This window comes from Rhopalosiphum maidis, chromosome 2 (genome assembly GCF_003676215.2).
Source record: "Rhopalosiphum maidis isolate BTI-1 chromosome 2, ASM367621v3, whole genome shotgun sequence".
Lineage (NCBI taxonomy): Eukaryota > Metazoa > Arthropoda > Insecta > Hemiptera > Aphididae > Rhopalosiphum > Rhopalosiphum maidis.
Window position 1 is genome coordinate 1,458,882 of NC_040878.1, and position 12,982 is coordinate 1,471,863.

Below are 12,982 nucleotides of genomic sequence, written 5' to 3' on the forward strand. Positions count from 1 at the left end.
AACCTTTTTATGTATATATTGTGCTTCTAATATAATAACTGAATAGCTTAATTATTTATTTGTAAATATTGTAAATAAAACCATTTTAATATTAATTTTTTTTGTTCGCAGAAATACGTATATTAAGTACTGTATCATTAGTCAACAGTTTTGAAGAAGTTACATGTCCTAAAAATTGTGGCAAAAGTTATAAAAATGTATCTTGCTTAAACAAACATTTAAAATATGAATGTAATAAAGCACCACAATTTCAGTGTCGATTCTGCGATAAAAAGTGTAAACGTCCCGATAATTTAAGAAATCATATGCGATTAGTGCATGGTTATGCAGGATAATAATAGCAGTTAAGAGTCACTAAAGATGTTTTTTGAAGAAGTTATGGATTTATATGTAATCCAAAATATACATATTAATTAGTTTTTAAGAAATCATTAAGAATATTTACATGAGACTACTACTATTTTGATTAATATTAAAATTGTATACTTCAATTTTGTTCATAATATATTATAATAATAATTTAAAATAAAAATCATTAGCTAATATATATTTATTTTGATTTTATAATTTTAACTGTTACATACTATGATTAATAATAAATGCATACTTTGAGTAAGTCGATGAAGCAAGTGAGTTGAGACATTTTATGAGTTATGTACTCTCTTGTGTCAGCATATAACACATTTATGCATTCAGGCATTGATATATGTCCATGTTTTTACAAAAAAATTTTTGTTTAATTGTTTATGTTTATTATATTTCTTTTTGAGTACTTATTTGCTTTTATATTTATTTTATGCCTTTAATTTATTCCATGATAATTTTCTTAGTAATATTAATTAAATGAGAAGAATAAAGGTAAATAATATAAAGGAATTACCTGTCTTTGACAGGTGGCAATAGTTAAATCTAAATTCATGTAAGCTATCAATCGTACAAGAAAAAAAATTAATGATTTTAGAAACAGTTAAATGTTTTATATATTTGTTTCAACTAGAAAATTTACAGGGCCATTTGTCCATTTCTGAAGCTTTTGAAGGATATCAGTGCCTTAAAGTATTAGATCATTTAATTCTAGTTAGATTAGGCTTAATATTGATTTTATAGTGTTCTGGGCAGTAGTACATGACTTATTGAATTCCTATTTTATTAAATTAGTTAGTTCATTTAGTTTTAATTATATTTTTAAATCGTTTTTATATTTTATTTTTGAAAATAAATTTGATATGACTAATCTTCCTTTTATAATCTTATTTCTTAGCTTAGTTCATAAGAAAATATGTAAATTAACTAGGTATAATTTATATTAGATTTTAAAAATTATGATTTTTTTTTTTATGTTAGCTAAATTATACAAATTATACAAAGAAAGTCAATAAAACTTATTTGGAATTGTACACACAATTTACTTAAGTAGTGGTCCTTAGTTAATTGTAATGTACATTTAAAAATGTATTGATATTTATTTGGATTTTGAAGACATTAATATTTAATAAGATTATATACGAAAAAATTGTTTTTGTTTTAGTGCCTGTTTTTCAACAATTATTGCAGCCTAAGTCTTAAATATAAGTGTAGTTTATATATTCACTTGAAATTTTAATGTTGGGTTCAACCAAAATTTATTTGTGACATTTGTTTTAAAAAATTTGCCTATAGAACAGATCTACAGAATTATTTGGTTCATAAAATAGTAAACTAAAATAATAATTAAAAAACTGTATATTTAAATTGCATAAAAAAAATCAAGTCAAACCTTAACTCTTGTATCTTTTATGTAACTATAATGCATTTTGTAGCATATATTTTGTGCTACCAACATAATTCCTGAAGAGTTTTATTTGTTTGTAAATTATCTTGCAAATAAAGCAGTTATAATATTAAATTTTTTTTTCAGGTTTACACTTATATTATACTACATCATTGTTAAATAATTCTGAAGATGTATACATATGCCCTCAAAATTGTGGTAAAACCTACAAATATTATTCCAGCCTTTACAAACATTTAAAATATGAATGTAATAAAACACCACAATTAAAGTGTCTATTCTGTGATAAAATGGTTAAGCGGCCTGATAATTTAAAAAATCACATGCTAATAGTACACAAATATATATCAAAGAGTAAAAACAATAATAAATTTACTTAAATTAGTGTATGAATATTCAGATGAATAATATCTTTAAAAAAAAATATGTACTAGCAATGGTTAGTTTTTATTAATTACAAATTGTTAGATATATTATTTTGTTATTAAAAACATTAATTGTTATTATTAATTATATATTTTTTATGCATTTTAACCTAAGTTTTCTATACAGAGTAAATATTTAAACGTGTACCTATTTTGTTTGTATTGAATAATTAATTATTATATAATGAAATAAAGTTATATTTATTTATGTTTGTTGTTATAACTTTTAATTTAATTTATTAATAACATTAGCGTCTAACAAAATAAATATTTTTAAATTCCTGCTATTTTACATTTAATATATTTAAAATAAAATTGAAACACGGCTACAACCAAACAAAACAATTGTAATTTGCAATTAAATAAGTTAGTTAAGTATGTAAGAAACATAATTATTGTTTATTTTTATGTGCCTGTTATATAACAAACACATTTATTATTTACATATCACATTTATTTCTACATTACATACTTGAAAGTTCATTTAATTATTTGCCTTAAATGTTTGATATGTCTATTGATTTGGTTATCCAATTAACTATTCAATTTAGTTTGTTATTTTATTTTTATTTTATAAGCTTTGTATTAAGATATAAAAAAAATTAACTGCAGTTAGGTTTATCATTAATTAAATATGTCAAATTTTATTTAATGCTATTTATTGATATTTAAAATTTAAAAAAAAGTTGTATAAAATATTTTATTGAACTATTTATGTGTATACACTAAATTCTGAGTTATATGTACAAACACATAAGAAATTATTCAAAATTAAAATGAAAACATTTTTAATAAATAAATAAGTATTTTAAGTGGTAATCTTGTACCCTTTAACATTTAGAATAAATAACTGAGTTACTATTAATTACTAATTATAGTTAAAATCCCAAATTACATGATTTCTTGAACCATGTTTAAACAGTTTTAACACCATTACAATGGTTTATAATTCTTGTAATAAATTGCAAAAACATTTTATCTTTAAAATTTTTTATAATTTTTATGATATTAATTTGAAAACATTTGTAATATTTTGATTTAAAAATTTAAAAAAAACAGTAAAAGTACAGGAATTTCCTGAATTCATGATGCTTAATTGTATGCACATATTTAATAAAATAATTGATATTTGATATGTATTTAGATTATTTTATATAAAAGGAAGTCTATGGAATCATTTGATTTTGATTTGCAAAATAGTAAAACTAATAAAGCAATTACAAAAGTGTTAACCTATCCAAACCACAAAAAAATATTACTTCAATTTTTATTATTTATGTATATCATCTTTTGAATCTTATATTATATTAATATAATGACTGAATTAGTAGATTATTTGTAAACTATTTTGAAACCACCACAATATATATATATGTATATATATTTACATATTGTTTAAATTATTAAACACATAACTTTTTTATTATTCATAATTTACTTATTTCTATTTTCCATATTAGTTCAGTGATGTTGTTATCCTTTTGTGTGTAATGTATATATTTTAATTTGTTTGATAAATTAACTTCATAAACTATTAGTTAAGTATATTATTATTTTTTTTATTTTGTTAATTACATTTTGTTACATTTTAAAATCAATATTTCATTTTGATTGATGGAACCCAATTAATTAAAATTTCGTACAATGTTAATATTGTTTTTACTTCTTATGCTTAATATGCTTTATTATATGCATATTTAGTAATATAAATTGTATTCAATAAATATTTAGATTATTTAGGTTTGGAATACACTTAAATTTAAAAAGAGATTATATAAAAAATAACATTAATAATTGTTTTAGAACTGGTGAACAAAATTTTCTTTTGTAACAATTGCAGTTAACGTTATGAATATAGGAGTAGTTTAAATAATCATCAGAAGTATGAATGTATAGTTTAACTAAAATTTAAATAAGATCACTGGTAGTACTTAAAAATAATTTTTTTTCTTTTAACAGTATTCAATAATAAAGTAATAGGTTTATTTTACTAAATTTTAAAGAGCTTTTATAATATTTTATAATATTAAGGGATTTTAGTTTTTTTACACTTAGCTCATTCATTAATGATGTATAAATTAAACACATAAACATTTCATATATAATAAACTGCCAATATTCCAAATTTAGCTCCAAGATCCAACAAACATTTAAAATACAAATACAATAAAGTGTCTTAATTAAACTATTTATTGTATAATAAAAATGTTAAGCAATTTGATACATTAAACATCCAAAATCTGAGCTAATACTTTACAAAATACAAATGCATCTCAAGGTATATATCAATTATTTTATATACTTCATTATTCATTATTTATATATTTAATTGACAATGAAATTGATTAGTGTTTTGATTGAATTGGATGAGAGTTAAATTTGGTTGGGTAGATAACATTTTCAAAATTATTGTAATTGATAAAACAAAATTAATTTTATAAATTATATGTCTTCAGTATTATTGTTATTAAAAATGTATATCACATATAAATCTTATATTTAATTTGTAATTTTCTTTTTAAACAATTTTTCCTTTAATGAATTTTATGGAAACATTTGGTTATGATTCATAAAATAATAGAACTAATATAAGAATAAAAGACTATATCCTTGAACTTTTTAACCGAATATACAGGATCAATCTTAACCTGCTTATATTTGATGTAACTATATAATATATGTTGAAGCATATATTTTGTTCTACCATCATTATGGCTGAAGTTTTTTTTAATTATCTTGTAAATATAAAACCATTGTCTTAAATCTTAATTTTCTTACTGATCCATGTATATTAAATATTATATATATGTTCAATACCTCTAAAAATATACTTAATTTAAAATTTAAATATTAAAGAAAAAAATGAACATGAAAAAATTGAGATAATATTTTTACTTTTAAATTCGATAATATGTTACTGTAATATTAAATTACTAAAACAAAATAGGTTCTTTTGAACTTAGACTTTATAATTTGATATTATGTGTGTTTATGAAAAAAATAACACAGTATGCAAAAATTACATTCTTTTATGACTATATATTTTGTAATGATTTCTTTCCTTATAGCAAATATTCAAACTGAATATTCTAAATTTATTGAAACAATTAATTATTAAACCATGAACTTATTGATATATTTATTGTTGTTTCTTAGATATAAATTTAGTCTTATTAGATTTCACATATATTAGTAGGTAACAAAATTTATTTATAAATATTATTAAAACTTGTATTAATATGTCCCTCTTAATAATAAAATTGGCATGGTTAACCATTAAATACAAATTAAGTTTTTTAATATTATTTATCTTAGTCATGCTGTAAGACATTCTGTATGATTATTTTTATTTTTTAAATTATTTTATTAGTTTGTTGAATTAACTATTCAATCAAATGTATTATTGCTTATTTTGTTAGTTAAATAATATTAGAGTATTTGTGTATGTAAAAATTAATAATGAACTTTGGTATTTGATCAATGGAATATTATTGAAAATTGCCCCAACATTTTCCTTAAATTCTATGCATATTTAATATTATAATTTGTATTAAATGAATGATTGAATTTTATATTATAATTTTTTCTGATTTGGAATACATTAATATTTGAAAAGATTACATACAAAATTGTTATTTGTTTTAGTTCCTGTAACCAATTATGTATGCAACAACAATTGCGGTCGAAGTTATAAATATAAGCGTAGTTTATATAATCACCAGAAGTTTGAATGTGGAGTTCCGCCAAAATTTGGTTGTAATCATTGTTTTAAAAAATTTGCCCAAAGGGGAAGTCTACGAAAACATATGATGTTGGTTCATAAAATACTAGAAGGCTGAAGTAGTTTAACAAATGAAAGATTATACCAAACCTTGATCTTTTATATAACTATAATGAAAGTGAAGCATAGGTATATTTTGTCTTATTAATCTAATTCCTGCAAAGTATAATTATCTTGCAAATAAAGCTATTACAATATTTTATCTTTTATTTTCACAGATCTATGCGTATTAACTCTGAAGAAATAAAAAAAAAAACACAAAAGAATGCATAGAATAGTTAAATATTCTTACTTTTAAATTTTATGACAGGTCAGTTTGCTGTAATATTAAAACTAAAAATATAAAATAGATTCTACTGAATTAAAATTATATGTGTGTATAGTAATAGAATAGATATTACACATGCAGGAATCAAATTTTGAACATTATTAAATGATTTAAGTACTACAATGAATATTCAAATTGTATTTTGATTTTATTAAATCAATTCATTATTATATCATGAACTATTCATATATTTATTTGTTTTCGGCTTATAACTTTAGTTATATATATATTAGATACTATAATATATCTTAAATAATAAGAAATGTAAATATTATTAAAACTATTATTAATATGTTTCTTATACTAAAAAAAATTATATAGCTAACCATTTAAATAAACAAATTATTATTCTTATTATAATTTTTTTTTTTAAGTATACTTATCTATTTTCTACATTATTTGAAAGTTTAATAATATTTTTCCTTAAATGTTTGATGTACCTTTTAATTTGTTTGTTAAATTAACTTAATCATTCAAAGGGTATTATTATTTTTTATATTTTGTTAGCTAAATATTATTAAAGTAAAAAAAATTATTGCTTGATCTTTTGGTATTTAATGGATCAATAAAATGTCCGCACAACATTTTCTCAACTCACTACACTTTATTATATGCATATTTAATAATATAATTTGTATTAAACTAATGCTTGAATTATTTTATAGCTATTATTCTCCAATTGTGGATATACTTATTTTAAAAAGATTGCTTAGAAAATAATATTGTTTGTTTTAGTTCCTGTTAACTGTTTTATTTGCAACAATTGCAGTCGAAGTTATAAATATAAGCGTAGTTTATTTAATCACCAGAAGTTTGAATGTGGAGTTCCGCCAAAATTTGGTTGTAATCTTTGTTTTAAAAAATTTTCCCAAAGGGGAACTTTACGAAATCATTTAATCTCTATTCATAAAATAATATAACTTTTAGAACAATTAAAATACTGTATACATAAACAATAAACTATATAACTGATAACTAATTAAACTATATCTTCACCTTTTTATCTTTTATATTATTATAATGCATTTTTTAAACATGCATTGTATTTTACCAACATAATGCTTGAAGAGTTAATTTTCTGTTAAATAATTTTTAAATAAAGACATAAACCATGATATTCAATAATTTCACCTTTTTTATATGTATACTAAAACAACATCTTTTAATAATTCTGTGTATGTGTATATCTGCTTATTTTTTTTATTTTTCTTGAGTAGACAATAATTAACTTACTTTGTTTTTTAATTGATGGAACTCAAATGATATTTGGCACAAATTTTTCATAACATTTTATGTTTTTATTATATACATATTTAATATAATACATTACAATTTTTAAGAAACAAATACTTGAATTTTTTTATAACTATTATTTTCAGATTTTGGGTATGCTAATATTTAATAAGATTACACAATAAATAATATTATTTGTTTAAGTGCCACTTTTTTTTTTTAGGAACATGTGTGGCTGAAGTTTCTGAAGTTATAAATTTGACATGTTTATATAATCACTAAAAGGAATGTGAGTTCAATCAAAATTTAACATAAAATTTTGTTTGAAATTATTTGCCTATAGAATTACTTGGTCAGAATTTATAAAATTTTATTGAAATAAAATTTAATATATACCTATAAATTGTATCTTTCCCTCTATCTTTAATGTGATTAACATTATTTCATGGATTTTAAAATATATATTATTATATCACATGCAATTAAAAAATAAAGTATTTGTCAAATATTCTGTTATTAAAATTGATAATTAATATTATTTTTTTTATTTACAGATCTATGTTTGTTAAGTAAGACTTCATTGATTAGTTATTCTGAAGTATACACATGCAATAAAAACTACAGGATAAACTACAAACATTACATGAGCTTTGAAAGATATTTAAGATCATTTTAAAATGCATAAAAGTTTAAATTCAATTATTTAATAAAATGTTCTAGCAGCCCAATAATTTGAAATTGCATATAGCATACATACATCAACATACAAAAGGATTAAAAACAATATTTCATATTCTCATAGCTACCTATGGTTAGTTTTTGCCAATTAAAAAATATTATTGTTTTTGTTCTTATAATTTATTAATTAATTACTAAGAATTTGAGCCCAGTACAACTATTTTAAAGAATATTTAAAATTTATAATTTGATTTTATTAAAACAATTAATTATTATGTTATAAACTATTGATATATTATTTTTTGTTTTCTACTTATAATTTTAATTACATTCTATATATTATAGATAACATAAATTATTTTAAAATTTTCTTTTAAATATGTATTATCTTATAATTTAGTTTGTAAGGAAACATGTTAATTTTGAATAAGTATTTTATTTTATTCAAGATTTATTTATCTTGATAATTTACCATTAATTGATAATTTAGTGATGTTATTATTCTTTATTGTTTCTTTTAACTTATGATTTGTATGTTGAATTAACTATTTAATTTAAGGTATTATTTTTAAATGTGTTAGTTAAATATTATTAGAGTTAAAAAAAAATTAACATTTATTTTGAACTACAGTATTTGATCAACAGAACACAATTTAAATTTCGCACAACATTTTCTATACTTTCTGCTTAATTTTACACATATTTAATAATATGATTTCGATTAAACAAATGCATGGATTATTTTGAAATTTGGCATATACTTATATTTAAAAAGATTACAGTCATTTTTTGTTTTTTTTTTTTTTTTTTTTATTGATTTTAGTGCCTGTAAACTATTTTATATGCAACAATTGCGGTCGAAGTTATAAATATAAGCGTAATTTATTTGCTCACAAGAAGTATGAATGTGGAGTTCAACCAAAATTTAGTTGTGATATTTGTTTTAGAAAATTTGCCCACAGATCACATCTACGGAATCATTTGATTACAATTCATAAAATAATATAATAATTAATTGATGACTGCAATAAAATAAATTTACATTTTAATTTTATTGTATTCATGACATTATAATGTATCTAAATAAACCATTGTCTTGTTTACATTATTTAATACTAGCAAGTAATAACATCTATAATATTTTACAATTTTTTATTGTTTATTTTAGCTTGTTTCTCTGAAATAATAATATTTTATTATTGAACATATCTTTAATCAAGTTCCTTAACCTAATACTTAGTCAGTTTTCTTCTATCAACTGTTAAATATTGCATACATTTTCAAATATTATTTTTATTGAGTTATTTAGTAAACAATTAGTAGGGCGGTAAGCAAGTATACTAAAAATACTCTATACTTCACTAAAATAACTAATATTGTGTATAGCATTTGTGTTTAGCAACAAAACAAATTAAAAATATCATGATAATATTTATAATTTGAAGACACTTCAAAATTGTATAATATTGTATTAAAAAGACACAGGCTATAGTTTAATAAGCAATTATATCTTAATTTATATGTTTATTTTCCCATTATAGGTTGTTAAGTTTCTTGTTATATTTTATGTTACTTATATCTCATGTATGTAGAAGTAGAACAGATATAATACTGCAATATAATGTTGTATAAATGAAACATTTTCATTTTATTACTAGAAACATAATATTCATAAGTATGATTTTTTCTTATTTTTATCAAAAGACCAGTATAGTAAACAGTTGTTTCTATCCAATACACAAAAAGCCTAGTAAAACTTCATTTTGTATTTCAAATATTGATAATCATATAGTACAAATTAAAGTATTATCACTTATAAAAAATTAATTACTAATTATTTTAACACTATTTTACTTCATAAAAAAAAATTTTATTTATAAATAATATATACTTTATATTTAAAAATAGCTTCTGTGTAGTTACAGATTTAATGCCAAAAAACTTATCAAGTATCTAATTAAGGATATCTATAACTTGTAATTATTTTTTATACTTTTGTTTTTATTTATATTTAAAAAGATGCTATATATTTTTTATAGTTATATTTTCAAAATATTACCATCTTAAATTTAACTAGAAGAATCGTCTAATTTTTTCATGCTTTTGTTAGTTTTAATGTTTATATTAACAATGATTTCATTTAATTAACTTGTAATTCTTACATATTTGTTTATTAATATGTAATATTTTTATCTACCAAAAATATTAAGATTCAATGATTATAAAAATGTAATTTAAATTTATTATAGTAACTAGGTTCTTCTTCTAACTAATAAATTAATAATATTATTGTTGGTCTTTCATTTAAGATATTAATAGAATAAATGAATTATAAAAATAATTTTATATCATTAAATGTACCTAATTTGTAGTATTTTACTGTAACATACTTAACTTAATATTTGGTGATACTACACCTATAGGTCTGAAATTATTTAGTGGTGTTACTAAGTTAAATAAATGTCTTGGTATTGTATTTCTGTTACTATTTTTTTGAATTTAGTTTCTCTATTAATTTTTGAAAATCATTTGAATTTGTTATTTATCTATGATACATGGAACGTATTGGTTATGACTACATTACCTACAATTGTCAATATATAACAGGGGTGACCAAATTGCGGCTCTCTCCATCGACGTATGCGGCTCGCGGTCTTATTTACAAAAACCAACATTTTAATTTTTTTTTGCATACATTTATAAAAAAAAAAATGTTTTTATTATTATTATTATTTTATAATTTCATATTTCATAATTTAATATGTTTATCGGATGTTAGCTATTTTTATTATTTTTATGGTATAAAAGTACAGATTAGATAATTTGGCTCTTGATATAATTGCATTAATATATGTGGCTCGCGTACATAGTCATGTTGGCCACCCCTGATATATAAGGTATTTAAAAGTTAGAACTAAGTCTATTCTGTATAATACTTTTGTTTTACATACAATTATATTAAATTTATCTTCAGCTTATTCATATTACCTTAATATATATATAGTAATCAAATTAAATTAAATTAACTCATTAATGCATCAAAATGTTTCATACCCAACTCATCAAAAAATTTATGTTCACAGTATTATTAATCAATAATTATATTACACTATTTATATTATTTTGTTATTATTATATTGGATTAAGAAGTTATTATACTTTATTTTTATAAATAAAATGTATATTTGCTGTTTTTCCAAAACGTTTATCTGAATACCAGTGCATGAGTTATGGTAATTATTATTACAAATACAAAATGTTTAAAATACACAACAAAAATCAATTGTATCAATTTAAAATTTCATTGTACTACTTGTTGGTAAACATTTTGATTAGATTATATTGATATATTGATCTCAAATACTGTGAGTTCTGCATAGATGTGAAATTGCATTTATTGAATAAAGTATTACCAACTTGATGTGTTGTTTTATTGATTTCAAAATTCTATTATATGAATGTATAATATATGTATTATAATGTATAAATATTATATTTTTGATTTACCGTGTGATACTTGATTTTATTTCATAGCGCTTATTTTTACTACTATTAACTAAAACTGTTATTTATATTATGTATGAATACAAGGTATTATAATACCTACTATATATATAGACATTTAGTTATATAGTATAAGTACACCTTCTTATAGCATTTGCTGTTAAGCTTTCTATTATTGATATTACAATGACGTATAGTAGTTAATCCGATATGTCGTTTTTTGTGATTTAATTTTGCGCTATCTTTTGTTTTTACAGAAAACAACAATTACTTTGCATTCCCATGTCATCGTTGCAATAGAATGTACAAGCACAGAGCTAGCTTGAATAGTCATTTAAAGCTTGAGTGCGGTGTAGCACCACAATTCCATTGCATTGCGTGTGGTAGACAATTCACTTGGAAGCAACATCTGAAGCGTCATATGGTTGCCGTGCACAAGCTTTTGAACATAAAATAATATAGCGTCTAAGAAATATATATATATATTGATACTATTATTAAAGCTAGTTCAAAATATAAATATTGTTTTTTTTTCTACAATTTATTTGTTGAAATTTTGAAATACGAGATCTGTTCAAAAATTACCATGATCAGTAGCAGCTATCCTATAGTAAAAATGAAGCGACTGCTACACTTTTAATTAGAGGTGGGTGGGGTAGGTTGTCTATGTAATTTTTGTATGCTAATAATACAGAATATTAGAATAATACTTTAAAATATTTTAATAGTATAATAGTAACTATTTTTTTTAACATGTTGAATAAACTATTTAGTATATGGAGTGTTATATGAATGAATATTATTGAGTGGGTGGTTATTTCTTATGTTTCGCTACACCTATATTTTTAAGTATAGCCGCCATTGGCCGTGACAAATATTACCTATAATGGCTAATTTAATTAATATGGTATAGCTTTGAACAAAATATAGATTTCAATTAGGTATTCTATAAATATGTATTCAACATTTTATAAAAGATTTTTTGAAAGCACTCAAAACAATTGTGAAATCGATTCGTAAATTTGTGGCTATTAAAAAATTGTTTGTGGTTTCGCATTTTCTATTCTTTTAAACTAGAACGTGTGGTTTTTGAGACTAAACACTATATTAAAAAAACAATGATATCAAGGTTTGGATTAAATACAAATAAATATAATAATAGAACTTAAATTCTTAATTTTGAAAAATGTTTGTAAAACTTATGAAAAATAGCACAATCACATTTCGTACAGAGTACTTAGGAGATATCTTTGCATAATATT

General features: G+C 21.0%; 1 protein-coding gene across 12 annotated transcripts in view; it reads left to right on the forward strand.

Annotated features, from left to right (window-relative positions):
- LOC113554788 (longitudinals lacking protein-like) overlaps positions 1–12,982 on the forward strand; it is a 360,082-nt gene that overhangs the window by 297,817 nt on the left and 49,283 nt on the right. The window contains exon 5 of one of the 12 annotated variants that reach the window (XM_026958800.1): positions 112–425. The exons of 9 other annotated variants lie outside the window; for them this stretch is intronic. In XM_026958800.1, coding sequence (XP_026814601.1) covers positions 112–335 — 224 coding nt within the window. In that variant the 3' untranslated portion in view covers positions 336–425. Of the gene's footprint in view, positions 1–111; positions 426–5,841; positions 6,083–11,977; positions 12,241–12,982 lie in introns of those variants that run through there. 2 more of the 12 variants (XM_026958816.1, XM_026958818.1) reach the window with 2 other exon arrangements.